Genomic DNA, 19,246 nt, shown 5'->3' with positions numbered 1-19,246 from the left:
ACAGACCACTGATGAAGTTGAACTGTCATCACGTGTAACTGCCGAGAAACTAGGCCTCTTTGCTTGTTTATATAAGCTACTACTGTGGTGTTGTCTGACATCAATACCACTGAGTGTCCCTTTTCTCTCTCCCTGAATTCCTGTAGAACTAGAAACGCTGCTTTTAACTCCAGCACGTTTATATGGAGTTTTCTGTCCTTGCAACTCCATTTTGCTGACACCATCAACTCCTCCATATGGGCTCCCCAGCCTTCTAGTGATGCATCCGAGAACAGCAAGAGGTCTGGAGAGGATTGTTGAAGGGGGACACCCACTGTCAAATTGTCGTCGTTCACCCACCACAGCAAGTCTTTCCTCACTTCTGCCGACAAGGGAATTTGCTCGTACGGGTGATCTACTATTGGTGACCAAAACTCCTCATCCTCGATTGTAGGGACCGAAGGTGTAGCCTTCCATTGTGGAAACTAGCTTTCTCCAGGGAGTTAGGATTCCCAGCACCACCTGCCACTGTCTTGCTGGCTGTGTCTGTTTTCCCAGAAAGGCATTCACCACTTGTTTGCATTTCTCTATTCTTTGGTCTGTCGGGAATACTTTGGCTTCTGTTGTGTCTATAACCATTCCCAGATACTCCAAACGTTGACTTGGATCCAACTGCGACTTCTCCTGATTTACCACAATACCTAGGCTGTGACAAAGCTGCAGGAGGGTCGCCCTGTCCCTGAGTAATTTCTCCCTGGACTTTGCTATCACCAGCCAATCGTCCAGATATCTTATTAGCCTGATCCCCTGAGCATGCGCCCACGTCGACACGAGAGTGAACACTCTTGTAAAAACTTGAGGAGACGTTGTCAATCCGAAGCACAGGACCTTGAATTCAAAAGCTTTCCCTGCAAGATTGAAGCGGAGAAATTTCCTTGAAGACTGATGGACTGGTATCTGAAAGTATGCGTCCTTTAGATCGACTGTCAGCATAAAGTCTCCGATCCTGACTGCTTGTAGAACCGTTTTTGGAGTTTCCATCTTGAAACTGGTTTTCCTTATAAACAGATTCAGCGTTGACAGGTCTATTACTGTCCTCCACTCCCCGTTGGCTTTGGGTACCAGGAAAATCCTGCTGTAGAAGCCTTTTGACGGACTGCATACTAGTTGCACAGCTCCTTTTTCCATCATCTTCTTCACTTCGTCCTGAAGAATAATGGCCTTCTGAGATTTGAGGGCATAAGCAACGTGGGGTAATGGCTGATCTGTCAGGGGCGGGGTTACCTCGAACGGGATCAAATACCCGATCCTGAGAACATCCACCACCCACTGCTCTGCCCCTAGTTCCTACCACACCTTCCAGTGATTTGCCAGGCAACCCCCCACTGGTGTGGCCGAGTGATGAGAGGCACCCATCCTATCTTCTTGAGCCTCTCCCTCTTCCCCTACTGCCCCTTCCTCTGTTGTTTCTATTGTGAAAGGGCCGATGAGTTAGCCTCTTTGGGGAAGAGGGTCTTGTGGCTCTATTAGGGATGTTATGTCTCACTGTCTTCTTTCGAGACATTTGCTGCTGTCTTCCCTCCAAAGGAGTGGCTTGACTGTTAGACGTTTTCCTAACTGCCTGTTGCACCAACCTATCGTTAGTGTCCATCCTTCTTCTATCTATCGCTTCTTCCAGTATGACCTCTGGCAACAGCAGTTGCGACTCCAAGATATCCCCATTCCTCACTGCTAACAGGGAATCCAAATCCACATTGCGGCTTAGTCTAGCCAACGCTGCATCTCTCCTCATTAGGATATTTGCCCAAACATTGGCACTTACGTTTGTCAGGTATGCAATCGCCTTAGAACCTGACTGTAGTAATCTAATGAACAATGATTCATCCACTACTTTTCTTGTTACTTCCGAGGATGCAATCTTCGCCACTGCTGTTGACCAAAGGTCTAACCAAGAAGCAGCCTGAAAGACAGAAGAAGCTGTTGCTTCTAACGTAGCAGCCTCTTGGTACATCATCAAAGGGCACTCCATTTTAACCTGATCCAAGGTTAATCCAGGCCTTAATCTTACAACATTAGGGTTCACTTGTCTAGACAGCAAAGGGACCTTCGGTGTCGTATAATATTTCCTTTGCTTTATCATTGGAGGGGGGATAAATTTAAATGATCTATTAGATCTTAAGGAATTATCCCTTCCTGCAATCTTTGCGTTTACGTGTTGCAAGACCGACTCGAACAAAGCAATTCATACGACACCTTGGTCTAGATCTCCAAGATGAAGGCTCCCTTAAGACAGATATAACTTGGTCTCTATTAGTATTGGTATCGTTTATGAGCGTCGGAGAACTCGGCCTCGACCTTTCATCCAGACGGACACTGCCTTCCACGAACGTATCCGCCGAGGTTGCCAACTCCTTATTTTTCGTACTTTTAATAGGAGCCTTATCGTCCTTCGTACGTATTTTGAACGGCCTTACAGGTGAAACTGGGACCTGCATTCTATCCTCTGCTGCACCTTTCGCCGCCAACGTCGATTTTACCAGCGGTATCGTAGTTTTTGCAATCCGAACTGGCAACTCCGCATCGGCCGCTAGTCCGTCGGCCGTCGCCTCTCTCGCTTGTTCGGATTCTTGCGAACGGCTTCGTCTGCTAACCTTGTGCTTAATAGCCACTGACTTCCCGACCTTCCTGCTGACTTGGATATGACAGTCTTGGTCTGAAGATGAGGAAGAATTGATTCTTCTCCTCTTAGCCCGAGGATCCGTCAGGAACTCCCGAATCCTCCTCCAACGCTTGACTGGCGCTCGCCGTGACGTTATCGGACTTAGCGATGACGCCGAACTAGAGAAAGAAGACGAAGAAGGCGAATCACACTTTTTCTTTTTGTCTCTCTTATTCATTCTCTTCTCTATATCCTGTAATTTCTGCATTACAGTTTGCATTGACGGGTCAGAAGGCGTATTAGCGTCTGGGTGCAGCGAAATAGGCCAAGAAGCAGTCTGTGACGTCATCACGCCTGCCATCTCGGTGTGTGACGTATGTTGTGACGTCATCCCTCTCGTAGGGAGAGACTGAGAGGTTTCTGCTGGCAACCGCACGTTTGCTGCCAAACTACCTCCCACGTTCTGCATCGCTGTAAACACTGAGTTTGATGGCGTAGCCGCGGCATTAATTCCCATAAATTGCAAGCCTGGGGGATGAGGAACATTCAGTGCTGCCGGACCCTGCTGGAACCGTGACGCCAAATAATGCGCAAGCAGACCATCCAAGGTTGTACGCCTGGTAGGCCTAGCGCTGACCACGTACCATCCAACCTATGCGCTTGGGGAGCAGGAGCCTGGAACAAAGATGGCGGATCTCCCCCTCTACTTGCTGGGAACAAAGGAGAGTGCATATTATTCATAAAATTACCCAAGACCCCTCCTGACGTTTCCGATACTGAACCACTAGGAGAAACCGAAGGGGTATGAGACAAATCAAAAACAGGTGGAGAAACATATGGAGCAGCCTGGTTTATTGCCGATACAAAAGAAGCCGGTAAGGTTTGGTAATCCTAAGATGGTGTCACCACCTTCCTTTTGTATTGGCTTTTCTCATAGAACTTTTTCCACTGTTCTACCGACCAACCGCGACAAACAGAACATGGATTAGTAATCGTACATACGTTTTCCCTGCACCTACTACACGTTGGATGAGGATCCCTCGACACCGAAGTTAGGAACCTAGAACATGGAAAGCCACTGACTCCTGGGCATTTCCTTTGTCTCCTCTTCGAAACGGTAGACGATCCCGAAGTTGAGGCAAAATTCTCCATCATACCACTTATACCCTCTTCACTCACACTGAGCACACTCAGAGAAAGAAAAGGTAATAAGAAATGAAAAATGAAATGGATAAAAAACAGGCAAACTGAAAAACCGGCTTTAAATCAGATAGACAGCAACGCGTCTTATCTTAAAGGCGGTAGGAAAATAACTGGTGGGTCACAGGTAGCCGTGGGCATTCTGGGTATACATGCCCCGTGACCTGGTATAGATGCCAATAGTCCCTGGATCCCACAAGTGTAATTTTAATTTTACCGGTTTCCAGCTTAGCGCTAGTAAATCCTAATGTTAAGACCGAAGGTTTGTTCCGTATATGAACAAAAAATAATTTAAAAAATAAAATCCTGGCAACATTAACATCATAAAAAAATAAACTACTGTAGCAGGCTAGACTGAAACATAAAATACATTTATATTTATGAGAAACTTTCTTCAATATAACACCTCTAATGCAGTATATTCCTATGGAGGAGCTATGGAGTTCCATTTGCAACACATGAGAGGGAGAGGAGCGAGAGAGAGAAGAGAGAGAGAGTAGAGAGGAGAGATGAGAGAGAAGGAGAGAGCGAGAGAGAGAGAGAGACAGAGAGAGAGAGAGAGTGTAATTGCTGTATGGATAGTTAATGACTGTTTTGGCTGTTAGTGAGTTCTGGCTGGGTTGTCTGCTGGTAGAGATCAGAGTTCTGAGTTTTTTTTGAGACAGTCTTTAGTCAGGAGCTGTGAGAGACAGTAGTGTCGGCAGTGGTCTGTGAAGACATTGATAGCTATAGTCAGTCAAGTGGTGTGTTTTTGAATTGTTATTGGTTTGTTGCTGATTGTTGTTGGGTTTGATATTAGTAGTTGATTAGAGTTGTTGTGCCTGTGTTGGGTTTGTTGTGCTTGCGAGTTCCTGTTGAGTTATATGTGATTTGTTGTGGTTGAGGGTTGTTGTTGGGAGCTGTTGTGGTTCCTTGGTGTGTTTGTGAGTTGTTAAGGGTTGTTATTGGTGAGCTGTTGTCATTCTTTGATGTTGTTGGTAGGTGTGTGGGTTGCCTTTTGTGCTGTTGTTTTTTTGTGTTGCTTGTGGTTTGTGCAGTGGTCTTGGGTTGTGATTGTTCTTTTGTTGTTGTTGTGTTGTTGAGTTTTGTTGGTGTCGAGTTGTGGTTGTGTTCCTTGATTATTGTTGTGTTGTTGGGTTATGGTCCTTGGTTGTTGTGTTGTTGGGTTGTGGTCCTTGGTTGTTGTTGTTGGTATCTCTTGTGACCTCAACCAGTGGACAGCACAGGATAGCCCGGAGTATCTGGAGAGTTGGTAAGTACGTGTGTTTTGTGTTGTTTTTGTTTTGTTTTTTGTAGCTATAGGTCAACTGTCCTGCATGTATTTTGTTGTGTAAAGAAGAAAGTGTGACTGGGGTGGTTGGGTAGCAGGAGTGATTAGGTTAATGTGGGGAGGGTTTTGCAACTTGTTTTTTCTAGCTTGTGATCCCGTCACATTCCTTTCTGGAACTTCAGATTCTCAAAACTAAGGATATTAATGATTGTGCATTATTATAATTATCATTATTACACAAACAGTTTAACCAGAACCACTGAGCTAATTTATTTGGTTCTCTCAAGGCTAGTCCTAAATTAGTCTTTGTTAACAAGTTTATACCTTACTTATCAAATACAGTTTCTTACAAATTTTTTATTTGGGTCAATTGAATACAGATTCTCTAAGAGTTGTGTCCAAAACTTGACATTTGTTGTTAATTATATTTTGGACACAAAAAATGTTCTACTGTTACTGTTAATCTACAGTCTGTACATATAAAGACTGGATCAAGTGAGCTATTCACTAAATATCCATGGATCAAATTAACTATTCATCAAACATCCATGGATTAAATGAGCTATTCATCAAATATCCATGGTCAAATAAGTAACTAATTATAAGAAGTCAAATTATTTGTGCATCATTCCTTTTGATATGCTGAATTCCTATTCCAACATTGAGCTCTGACTTATCTAAAGTTATTATTATTATTAATAGGGTTAGTTTTTTTTCCAGACAACTCTGAGTCTCAAGTAGACTCTTCTCGGGCTGGTTCTCAGGGGTCAATCCTGAGAGAGAGAGAGAAAAAAAAAAAAAAAAGAAAAAAAAACTATTTTGTTCAGTAATCCATGTATGCTTCCAGAAATTAGTTATCATGGGTTTTAGAGATGTTATATAATCATAAATAAGAAAATCTATTAAGTGATCTTATCACAATAACTGTACCTTTGGCTACATTATCAGTTTCTTATTTCAATGCCCATATGGGCAGGAATCTAACATACCATTTGCTATTTTCATATAAATTTCAAAGGGAAAATTTAATATGTTGTGCAAGTGTTTTTTGGATTAAACTTTGAAGATATTCTACAACATTTCTGGTCCCTAAAAATTAAATACTTATGCAATTGTTTATTTTTAACACAGCAGCATCTCAACTTGCAGACACTAATCAAGTAACAGGCTCTTAAATTATAGATGGCACTCTATAATTTCCAGATATCTTACAGCTAATAGCAATTCCACATAGCTCATAACCTAAACTAACCTGTACTTTCACCTAGATATTTATTCTAAAAATGTATGGCATCAAAAATGGTAGCCAAGCATAAATAATAATGATAATGTAGCTAATAATTACAGATGTCCATTAAGTTCATGTGTAATGTATTACTTTTAAAGACTGAGGCTACTGCATTTAATTCTGTGAGAACGTACAAGGTTAGGCAAGGAAAACTAATAAGCTTTGGTGGGTTAAAGGCTGCATATCCCATAACTGACAAAGATTTGGACGCATCAGTGTACGTATACTAAAGTGTGAACTTCCATATCTTATATATTCTATTACATCATGATGATGATCTGGGGTGTATGTGCAGTTTCTACACAATATTGATGATCTGGGGTATATGTGCAGCTTCTACACAATATCTCAAATGTGTACAAGCTCATACTCTACGCCTAGCCCAAGGAGGTAGTGGTTTAGTGGAGGAAATTTTAATTTTAAATCTGCTAACTCCAACAGTCTATCTACAGGCTCCCATTTGGAAAGGTGTGAGGGATTGTTTACAAATGTAACTTTCACCAAAGTTATTTGTTAGTGAATCACTTGCTTACATATCTACTGCAATATACACTAAGTCACAATAAAGAACTTAATAGAGATAGTTAACTAATCCCAACTTTGATGTGACAAATTTTTTAATCAATTTGTATTTTTCATAGCTAACAAACCTGAGGTCTTAACAATAGGATAATCTTCTAGCACTAGCTGGAAAACTGGTAAAAACAAAGATTGTAAATCAAGGAATCTGTAGCATCTGGCAACTCATGCATATACAGAGAGCTTTGGTGTATACTCTGAGTGCCTTTTGGCTTTGATTTAGATGGTAACTTTTTACAGCTGCATCTGAGGTTGAACTGTATGTTTGACATCTATAGTCTAGAACATACATCAGTTGCTTTGCACAGCAATATCAAGGTTAATCAGTGTGCTAATCTGTATGAGGTTCATCCAATTTGATGCACTTTTTAAAATTTAATTTTGTACAGGCAATATGGACTTTCCAGTTTAAGAATGGATCAAAGACTATCTATGAACTCTGATGTTTGACTGGGTGTGTGATGCATTTAGGGTTTAATTGAAAATGTGTTTTTGTATATGTCACATTTCTAAAGTTTTGTTTTCATATCAATGTGTTCAAAAGACTGAACTTCAATTCTGTTTTACTATTATTGCTGCTGCTTCAAATTTCTGGCAGGCTGTTTCCCGTAACATGAGGACTTTGGTAAAGAATAATATCTGTTAAATCACAACCTGGAAACCTTTTGCCTTCAAGCAATAAGTCTTACCAAAAATGCAGTTGCAACAACAATGCATTACATTATGTAGAAATGCCTACACTCCTGTTTATTTCAGCTTAAGACATACATTATATACAAAAATAGTCAGTTTTCTGAGAAGTTTTACAAAGTTCCCTAATGATTCTAGATTATACTATGCCAGAATCAGAGAGAAAAAAAAACAAGGAGGTATGTTAGTCTCAGAACTAATTACTCCTACGTATTTTCTTCCTTTCTTGAACATAAAAGTCCCTACCAGACTTCCCTAACTCAGGTAACAATAAAAAAAAAATATCTTTTAAACTTACAGTTCAGGTGGTGCACCAGGTGGACCACCAGTTGTGGGACCTCCAGTACTTGCCGCACCACCCTGGATTATGATGTCCAACACAGCTTTGGCAGCTGCGTGTTTGGCCTTTTTTTTGCTCTGGCCAGAGCCATTTGCTGTAAAATCATCAATACTGTGACTAAGATATTCATGTTCTTACACCTACTACATCACAGCACAATATTAGCTAAGCAAAGTACAATACCCTACTTGAGATACTACTGGAACCCATCAACAATGGTGTGCATTAGTATGCATCCTGTTTTTAAATGTTATAAAAACAAATATTTAAAAAAGAATTTGTATTTTTCTAGATATACAAACCACAGTTTCTTTAGAAGAAGCATTCCTCAGTGGTAGATGAAAACTGTCCCTGAAACTTGGTAAAAGGTTGGTTAATTGGTAGCAAGTGGTTGAGGGAGGTTCCCCATTTTCTTGCTTAGATAGTACTTAACATCAGGGACTCAGAGGCAGGGTTGAGATGCAATTATAATAAAGACTCTGGTTTGTAAACAAATTATATGTACTTAACATTTTATATGTCTTCCAACAGAAATACAAACCACAACTTTCTAAGCAGGAGACACTCCTTAGTCCTTAGGGTGGAAAAAGTCCCTCTTGATTAAGCAACAAGTTGAATCTCCACCTTGAAATGTTATGTTTGTAGTCATGCAAATGAGAAAGGGATTGTCCCATAACTCCTATAACCTCTTATACAACTAACATAAGGAAGTTAGGCTGATAAGGCCCCGAGTCAGAAATGTGTTGGTCCAGCTATGCTCAGAACTGATGATACATGACTACATGGGACTTCATTCAAAATTCACTAATTATCAACCTACCATGCCCCATATTTATCCATATTTCAATGTGAAAACACGATTATTACATAAAACAAGGCCATAATCTATCCTACCTAGTACACATATATAAAAGGATTTCTGTCTGCTTGTTCGTTTATTAAGCATGCCCAGACTATGAAAGCTAAGACTACCAAATTTTTACCATAGACTCCCTTACCCTACCAAAAGGGTTTTAGTCAAAATCCAAAATTCAAGGGCCATTCCAACTCTGACTAAAAGGGTTCTGATGGGGAATGACCCTTGGTCCTAACATTCCCAAACATGCATGTTGGAAACTACCCCACGAATGAGGCAAACACACCAGCCTGCATGGCAAACTCTCTCAGTATCATGGACACAAATGATCAAATCTGGTAGTGACAATCACTGAGCAAAGAGTCAAGCTAAACATTCCAACCCTAGGTCAACCATCCCAACGATCAACTTATTCACAAGCTCTGTCATACAAAAGCATATTGTGAATTCTGGTTGGGCGAACATCCCGTACCAGCACAATCACATAGGTTGCCATGATACCAAAGAAATCAAACAGAGGAGACCAGTCACACTAACCTTATCTGCCCTTTCACAATCCAGGTATCATGTAGGAACAAGACAAAAAGCTAGTGCCAACTTTTCTCAGTGTACTTACAAATTAGTACAGGCAAGAGAAAAGTCCAAGGCAGTCCTTGAGTCTCAACAAGAATTGGAGGACACTGGGTATGAAACATATTAAAAATACTCCAGCATGAACCCTACCTATGGTAGTCTTCCCTACAGAAATGGCTCTTGAAGTATAACAGCTTCTTGTGAGAGTGCTTTCATATTAAACTTCTTGCACCTACAAGAGGAACAAGGGCTAAAAGAGAAGATTCTTTACCTTACTCTTATTGCTAGCCTCATTTTCTCCTATTACAGTGCAAGAAGAAGGCAGGGCAGGTGAAAGTATGAAATGAATGACATGTATTCCATACCACCGATATCTCCCAGAGCAACACAATTGCCACAAGAGGCTCAATGGTGCTGAGATCCTTCACAGAAGCAGTGAGGGAACATTTGATTATTTTGACAAAAAAGAAGGGTCACTAGGCCTAACAAGGTAAGGCCGCATCTTCACGTAAGAAAATAAATCACCCCTACCTTGAGAAGCCAACGAAATGGGATAAAGAGGTGACAAGCCATAAACACACATACACATCTCATACAGGGAGAGCTCAGCATGGATCTTACACAGTCAGAGAGTGCATATTGGCTTACTGCATCCAAAAACTTACCTGTTTTGGACAAAATGAAAGGAAGCCAATCTGGAGGGTAAGAGAGAAAGAGTGTGTGTAGTCTGGAAGAAAGGCATCAAAGAGGTTAGATGGGTCAAGAGCAAAGCATTCCTGAATAAGAGCAAAATTCTTTTGGTGTTCTTTTAACTGCTTGTCAAATCTGCCAGCAATCTTCTCACAGGGAGTAAGGGCTGCAAGTACTAAACCATGAAAAAAAAAAACATTAAACACAAAATAAATCAAGCAACTACACACCTGCTCATGTCTTCCACACCTTTAGTGTTCACTCTTTTATTCCTATCCACGATAAAAGCAAATCACAATACCTAACAAATAAGTAGGAAGAATGCTTTAACTCAGCAGTTGGCAAGACTGTAACAAGCCTTCACTAAGGCGAAGGCCCCACCGAATCCGTCGCGGCGCGTCGCGTGCGTGCAACACGGCTATCCGTCTACAAGCGTCTCCGTCTTCTGCGAGTGTGGCCCAACCAGACAAACGAGTGACGGTTATAAGACGGACAATTCAAACTTCAGCAGTACTTGCCGTTATGAAGGGAGAGCGCGAGGTTTTCCTCTGACTCGGTGCTGTCAACCAAATTAGAGGCGTTCAACAGTAAGAAAATCTGGACTTATGACATAACTTTAGATGAGGAAAGAGTGGAGAATATGCAAAACTCTTTCATTAGTTAAGATAGCGTCCAGACAAGTTTTTTTTTTTAATATTGTCGGATGCCGCCGAAAACCTTTGACTTAATTCACGAGGGCATTATATCTCGAATATCAAAATTTTATACCAATTACAGAAGATCCGTATCAACGTAAGAAACTTGTAGTAACTCTGAGGGAAGGATTACTGATTTTGTAATTAAAGTTCCACTTTATTTTATTTAATACAAAAATTAAGATACGTAGAATTGTGTGTGAACTGAACACTGATGCAGGAACTTCTGAAACAAAGATATTTACATAAATGTATCCATTAGAATATAATAAAAAAAAATTCTTTAATCCTTATCTAACCACAAATCATCACATTTGATTATAACTCAAAGTTGGGCCGGTGGTTCAAATGCAGGTGTTGTAAGTCTACCACAATTTCTTCCTTCATGCGGACGCTAGCTCGGAGACGCACGTCCACGTGCGGCTAAAAACAAAATGTTTTGTTCCTTGCGCGTCTAGTCCGGTAACGCACCTGATGCCACGCACGCTCATGCGCCGTGTGGGGCCACTCGTGTTTGAACTATAGCAGTTGATCGAAACACACGCGACGCGTAGCCGTGTTAGACGCACGCGACGCGCCGCAACGGATTCGGTGGGGCCTTAGCCTCAACAGTGCCCCCCCCCCCCCCCCCAAAAAAAATGTTGGGTTAAAGCAGTTGAGTAGAGGACTTCTCCCATTCACATGACCACCACCAATTAACCACCTTGTTACCAAGCTTCATCAACTGTTTCCAGCTGAAACTAAAAAATACTTATACATAAAAGGCAATGATCTGTACTTTGTCTGGATATAAAGGAAATAAAAATTCAGATTCGCCATTCAGATTTGTCATTTTAATATGGGACATTAAGAGAACCTGACCTGAACTTACTTCAGTTACCTCAGCTTTAACTTACATACACAAAATGTTTACATGACTTTTTATTTTTTTTATATAAAACCAAAACAATAATAGTACAATACAATTTTTACCAAAATATATCAAAATTTCAAATATTCAATGATGAATTTTACTGTAAAATTTGACAATATGTATGTTCAAATATCACTATGTATACAATAAATTTGACCAAAAATGAGAAAAGGCAAAATGACAAATTCTTACCAGCAAATTCTCCAACAGTTACTCTGTATACAAATGTTGGCTCATGAACTGCACCTTCTATTTGCAGTAAATCATATTTTGGGGAAATCCCACGTCTCATACATAATTCTTGTAGGAGGGATACTGGTGTCTTGGAGGGCAGAGCTCCAGACATACCCTGAATGAAAAAGTATTCATGTTAAAAACATTCCTTTTATTTCTTATGTTACCTTCAGAGTATACTATGCCTATTTAATATTGAAACTATCTTTTCAAGAAATCTGTATGTATATTATCTTTATGAACCACATAAACAAAACAAATTAAAACCTTTCAAAAACAAGCTAATAGTTGTAAATTTTCGACAAATTGTTATTTGTTCCAATAGGTAATACAAACCATCGGTCCTTTAACAATAGGAAGACTCACTTCTTGGTGGGTGGAATCTGAGTCAATGAACAGACTGGTGTTCATCCAACCTTGGTTCCCTTCCTGGTCGTAAGAGCAGAGGGAGGGATCTTAGCCTGTCCAATGATCGGGGTATGTACCGCAGGATCAATGGTCAGACCTCTGGACCCAAGTAATAAGAGGGAGGCCAGCGTACCTCTTAAAACTAGCAAGCAAGAACTTGTTCCTATTGCAAGAGCCAATATGAAGTCATGGGTTTGTCTCTTGTTGGCTTCCACTACCCTCCCCCTTGTTGGGGGGAGTGGTGGATAATTGCTCCTATCCCTAATGAAAGGGATAGGATGGAGTTCGGTCGGGTAGCTTACCTGCATTGGCCTCCTGTTCCAGCGTGGTGACAACCGCGTCCCTCTGCCCACAGGTAGAGAGGGAGAAAATTATGAGGAAGAGAAGCCAGTCACACTCTCATTCACTCATCCATCCATTCATGCAGTCTCACAAGGATGCGATGCTGTTCTATCCGCTCGGGTGCTGGGTAAGCTACACAACCTGTTGAGCAGCCACCACGGGTCCCAAGGAAAAAGTGTCCAAGGACCTGTGGGCTATATCCCAAAGGTAGGAGGAGGTGAAGGTGGTCTGGTTGGTCCAGACCCCCGCCTTCCGTACCTGCGCCACAGAGAAGTTCTTGCGGAATGCAAGGGAAGGACCAATACCTCTGACTTTGTGGGCTCTCGGACAAAGGATACAGATGTCGTTGCTACCATCAGCTTCGTACGCCCTCCTGATCACCTCACACAGCCAGAAAGAAAGTGTGTTCTTGGATACTTCTTTCTTGGTCACCCCGGTGCTAACGAAGAGGCATCGACACTCAGGCCTGAGGTGCTGAGTTCTCTTCAGATAGCGCCCTCACAGGACAAAGCAGCATCTCATCCGCATCGTTGTCGGTGAAGTCCTTTAGTGAAGGGATTGTGAATGACTCGAACCGGTTGTCAGGGACGGAAGGATTCTGAGTCTTCGCTACGAAGTTCAGGACGAAATCAAGCGTCACTGATCCTCATCCCCTGGAATGCTTGACGTCGAAGGATAGACGATGAAGTTCCCCTACTCTCTTCGCCGATGCCAGGGCCAGCAAGAAGAGGGTCTTGAGGGTCAGATCCCTGTCTGACGACTCTCGGAGTGGCTCGAAGGGACTTCGGGTCAGACTCCTAAGGACAAGAGAGACATCCCACCCCGGGGGCCTGAGTTCCCTGGGTGGGCAAGACCTCTCGAAGCTCCTCATTAGTTCGAGATATAGACTCCCCTCAGTTTCAGGACTAGGGCCAAGGCGGCCCTGTATCCTTTGACTGTGGGGGATGGAGAGGATCTTCTCTCGGCGAAGAAAAACGAGGAAATCCGCTACCTGCTGAAGAGTGGCTCTGAGAGGAGATAGACCCCGTCTACGACACCAACCACAGAAGACGGCCCACTTTCCCTGGTACACAGCTGCAGAGGACTGTCTGATGTACCCAGCCATCTCTGTTGCTGCTAGGCGAGAAAAGCCTCTCGCTCGCAAGAGATGGTGGATAACAGCCAGCCGTGAAGACGAAGGGACTGGACTGACTGGTGGTAAGAAGAGCCAGCAGGTCCGGATACCAAATGACCTGAGGCCACTCGGGAGCCACCAGACAGAACGGGGGAAAGGCGTAAACGAAGAGGTTGTCCCACGGGTGTTGAAGAGTGTCCTCTGCAGCTGCCCATGGGTCCGGCACAGCAGAGTAGAAAAATGATATTGTTATGATACAATAAAGTTTCATACATACTTACCTAGCAGATATATACTTAGCTATAGACTCCGTCGTCCCTGACAGATATTCGAATTTCGCGGCACACGCTACAGGTAGGTCAGGTGATCTACCGGCCTGCTGCTGGGTGGCAGGAATAGGAACTATTACCTTCCAAGGACAGATTTTCTCTTCCACCTGTCTCCTGCGGGGAGGCTGGGTGGGCCATAATCGTATATATCTGCCAGGTAAGTATGTATGAAACTTTATTGTATCATAACAATATATCATTTTCATACATTCAACTTACCTGTCATATATATACTTAGCTGATTGGCACCCCTCGGTGGAGGGCAAGAGACCGCTATTTACTGATTAGACAGGTAAACAATAGTTGTAGGTAATAAATAATAAAAACCTTGGTTCCTATGTGTTTCGACAAAGGGTCGACTTCCTAGCTATTGCTAGTAGTCTGCTTCGTCTCAAGAGCCTCAGCGAGGATGTGACCTATGGCTAAGAGTTCTTGTAGATCTGTCAATTGGGTTTTATCCACTTACTTGACAGAATCTAGTGGGCATTTGTCAATGGGGTCTTATCCACTTACATGACAACACACCTATGCCTACTGGCATAATTAAGGAGCACAACAACGATCCCGATCACCTGATCCTAACAAAAGGGTTTGTGCTTAATTTGAAAAGAGCTATCCCCAAACTCATTTCAAATAACCCAAAGAAAATAGTATACTTATGTTAAAATAAAAATTTTTTAACTCACTAGTTAAGGATCAGTGTCGGCTCCCTATCCCAGCAACGTATCCGTAGACACGTAACCAAGAGAGAAGGATCTCTCATAGGTCAACTTGACCTCCTTCGTGCAAAGAGAAGACAACACAGAGTTGCATCTCCCGTAAATTACAGCTAATATGTCTCTCACGACATATTGTTATGGACAGAACAAGAATTGTTAAAAGCTCGCACTTCAAGCGCTTTTAATTCTCAGCTGTTTAAAGGAATCATCAAGTTACTTAAGAAGTGCTTTAGAGATCACACTGTTCCAAAGAAGACCAGGGCTTTCTTTGAAATTGATCTCTTTTGGATGAAGCCTAGAGCCTGGCTTGCGCCTTGTGCCTGGCTGGCGCCTCGCGTTTGGCTGGCGCATGTTGCTTGCCTGGCGCCTCGCGCCTGGCTAGCGCCTTGCGCCTGCCTGGAGCCTGGCTGACTTCTCCCCACTTGCTGGAGCTTCGAGCTTGTTAAGAGTCTCGAGAAAAAAACTGGCGATTTGCCACATCGGGACACTTTTTCCGATTTGTTTGCCTCTAGCGCATCTGCGCCAGGTTGGAGGCCCGCTCCTTCTCCTCATCAGACAATGACAGTGTTTATTTGGACTGTCTTCCTCTGGCGTCTTTACGCCTGTTCTGGTATTTTGGCGCCTGATTGGCGCTACATTGTCCGAAAGTCCTGAACATCCACAATCATTTATCAGGAGACTGGAGAAGGGTGGAAGAAGTTCTTTCACTTTGAGCTTTTAGTCTTTCCGGCAAGGGGAGATGATTTTAGTCAGCTACATCCAGTAGACGATAGGATATCTAACAGTCCTAGAGACAAGTCTTCCTCCGAGGAGGATCCTTCTTGAATACTTCCGTTGCTAACGAGCTCTCTTCCTACATGTTGATGAGTTTTCTCGTTGCAGATTCTTCCCTATCCTTGCCCGAAGGAAGGGAAGGAGCCTGGAAGTTTAAGGAGACTCTGAGCTGAAATTGGGAGGACTCCTGATTTCTAGCTCTTTAATGTATCTCTCTGAACCTTCTGGGAAGTAGTTTGAGCCCTCATCGCATTCCAAAGACTCTGTCAGCAAACGTTTAAACCTTTTCTTCCTCTGTAGATGAAAATGTAAATACATTGCCTGGACAACGAATCCTCTATCTAAAAGCGTTGATTCAGGAATAAAAGGCTTTAGTTCTTTTGCCAAACATACTACGCTGGCAAGAACCCATTGCCGAGTCTTTATAGAATTTGATTCCAGATTCTAAAGCCCAAAATTTCACTTGTCCTTTTGGTCGTTTAGGACCAAGAGAAACATTTGATGAGGAGCAGTTCCATCTTGTCAGAACACGGAATCTGAGGCCCAAAATAGGATCCCATTCTAAGTATAAGATCTCCTACTCTTGTCGTATAGAGGTATTGTATAAGATCCCGAAGATCTTAATTCTCTGCTATCTCTAATACTCTTTGTCGAGACCACGGAATCTGAGGCCCAATAATAGGATCCCATTCGTAAGTATAGATCTCACTACTTGTCGTAAGAGGTATTGGTACCATAAAGATCCCGATGAGATCCTACATTCCTCTGCTATCTCTAATACTCTTTGTCGAGACCGAGTATATCCTTTTACTGTGTTCATTGATAGCAGAAAATACCAAGGTGATTCTTCCCTCTGAAAGGGAAGAAAACCACTATGTGGTTCACAGAGGTATCGGAAGAGGACAGATTCCCCCTTCCACCAAGCACGATCTGCAGCAACTCTATGTCTTTAGCATATTTGAAGGAGTTATCAAACTTCTCTTGAAAAATCCTCTCATTCATGTTTACTTCTGGTCAGTCTGCACGCAGACAGACTCAGAGTGGATAGGTTTTTTAGGTCCATTATTTATAATAGATTCCGATAAAATCTCTACTCTCTTAGAAAAGCCTTCCGACACATGCTGAGAGAAGAACGTGACCTCTGTGAATCCAACCTCTCTATGGCCATAATGAGGCATTCATCTTCTTCCTTTGATGCCCATTTATCTTAATATCTGTTAAGAATATATATAACTAGGGGGAAAAAAGACTAAAGTTTATTCCCCTATTTAAATTAAAGATGGCGTATCTTGCTACCCCTCTTGTTTCGAGGAAAAGGAAGCAGTCTATAGGAAGCTCGTTTGTCTTCTACCTTGCGAAGAGATCTGTGAATACTTTCCGCAGGTTCTCACAACTCTTTCCAATAAATGTTAAACATACGTTAAGTTATTATCGTCGATCGAGAAGGTTCTCACGGACGTGCAAAATCTTGCATCGAACCTGGTAAGGATCGTTACATTCCGTGCCTGTTTCCAATAGGTTCTCTTTTGTTAACACGAACAGGGGCGAAAAAAGAGATTCTCGATGCTTCTTGCGATATGAGAGAGTCGTGGAATTGGCCTAAATGATTAAAATCCATCATTTTATTGTTTCCTGAAAGCGACCCTTTTCCGATTAGACAGGTAACGAAATCAGGAACGAATTTTGCCGTTACCGAGCCTGCTGTCTGAAAGGCCACTGGACTCTTAGGTTAATAACTCGCTAAACGAGAAATTATCTTGGATGGTGCTTCTGCGCCAGGCTGGCGCTTCTGGCGCAATTTTGCGCCAGGCTAGCGCTTCTGGCGCATTGCGCCAGGTTGGCGCTTCTGGCGCTTTCTTCTAATTCTCTTTATGTTATGTGCCAGAACATCTGTGCCTTTATGGTACCCGACATCCTTACACGTTAATTCCGTTCTTAGTAGGAAAAAACTCATATATGCAGTATAGTCCATTCAGGGAAACCATTTCTGCCACGAAGAGAATGTTTCCCATCCCACTCATCCATCTTCTCTTGAGCAATATCCGATTCTAAAAAGGTTGTGTGCGTTTCTCGAAAGACTTTACCATACCGTAGTCTTAAAGTGAATTCTCTACTACATCCATCTTCTCACTAAGCATGTATTCTAATAAGCCATGCTTTCGAAAGCATGAGAGCATTATATAATATAATGTTCTGCTGCATTAGAATCCTTTAATAATGTTACCTACGGTAAACAGCATTGAAAGGTTATAATATCTTTATTATTGAAAGCTTCTTAGCAAAAGGCAGACAATATTTTTATGTTAGCCTTAACTATCCCCACCCATTCGAACTAAGTCCATGATTGTAGGGGGAATATACGGTTAACCATTCGATCCCGTTGGAGAGAGAGATGTAACCGACTGTTCATAACAGAGAACTGGATGGTACTGTATTGGCCTTACAATGACAGCCCGGCCGACTCGTTCGCTGCCTGGCTGCATTCATCATGAGTTGCCAGTTACTTCATTCAATGAAGGAATATAATAAAATTATTCTCGAGCCTAAGGAAGCTCTCAATAATGTAAATTTAAGCCAAAAAACCTTTGTTAAATACCGAAGCTGAGTAGGTATTGTCGTAACAAACCTTTTAAGCGAAGTCCTTACCAGGAAAATCCTGTAAGGATATAGATAATTCCGTAGCGAACCACAAAGGCAACTATGGTATGCGTGTATGACTTGTCATTCAGTAGTCGTTTCTTACTACATTCTTTCCTCTCCGATGCAGAGAGAGAATGGAAATCTTGCCCTCTTCGTTCTTTTCGTCAATAAACACGAATTAGTATTAGTCGAAAGAGATCGCAATGAAAACCCTAGGATCGAAGAGAATCCCTCAAATTTTTAATCTCTTAGATATAAGGCCATATTCTACGCCTCTATTATCTGGAAGAGCCTCTAATCAATGAATGAGAGCTCGTACGAATCTTGTTCAATTTGCAAACGGTTGCCACTCTTTCTGTAAATGGTTGGTTGCATTATTTTAGAAGGGGGAAGATTTTAATATAGTCTTAATAGTATGAAACTAATTTTCCAATAAAAAAAAAAAACAAAAAAAAAAAAAAAAAAAGTCGCCAAGGTCTTATAAACTGAGAGACCTGCCCCCTTATTGGCTTCCAATTCCGATCTATCTTCCATTTCCTGTCCATCAAGTTGGGAGAAGAATGAGCAACCGGAGGAGAGCGCCTGCTTTTAGCAGTACCGACTCTAACCTGACAAGGGCTACGGCCGCCTGTGCTACATCTTGAGTCCCTGCCAGGAAAAGGCCGAACTTGCTCTTGCCTTTATTGCATTAAGACTATCCTGACAAGGGCGACGGCCTCCTGTGCGACAACTCCCAGTCTCGAATGTCTTTCACCTTTCGCCTGGAGGACTCCTGGTGGTTGTCAGGCTCTTGTTGTAGGAGAAAGTGCCTGGCTCTAAGCAGGAGTATCTTGCCTAGAATACTCCTGGCGCCTGGAAGGAGTATCGTGCTCGGAATACTCCTGGCGCCTGGCAGGAGTATTGCGTTCCGAATACTCCTGGCGCCTGGGAGGAGTATTGCGTTCCGAATACTCC

General features: G+C 42.3%; 1 protein-coding gene across 3 annotated transcripts in view; it reads right to left on the bottom strand.

The window, feature by feature from the left end:
- The window catches only part of LOC135219813 (RISC-loading complex subunit tarbp2-like), a 102,453-nt gene that overhangs the window by 71,190 nt on the left and 12,017 nt on the right, over window positions 1–19,246 (bottom strand). For all 3 annotated transcript variants that reach the window (XM_064256942.1, XM_064257020.1, XM_064257112.1), the window contains exons 2-3: window positions 11,925–12,081; window positions 7,964–8,099 (exon numbers count right to left, since the gene is read on the bottom strand). In XM_064256942.1, the coding sequence (XP_064113012.1) occupies window positions 7,964–8,099; window positions 11,925–12,081 (293 nt within the window). The remainder of the gene's footprint in view (window positions 1–7,963; window positions 8,100–11,924; window positions 12,082–19,246) is intronic.

The sequence above is a fragment of the Macrobrachium nipponense genome, chromosome 11, assembly GCF_015104395.2.
Source record: "Macrobrachium nipponense isolate FS-2020 chromosome 11, ASM1510439v2, whole genome shotgun sequence".
Classification (NCBI taxonomy): Eukaryota; Metazoa; Arthropoda; class Malacostraca; order Decapoda; family Palaemonidae; genus Macrobrachium; species Macrobrachium nipponense.
The sequence above is the reverse complement of the archived record's forward strand: the minus strand, read 5'-3'. Positions and strand labels throughout refer to the sequence as shown.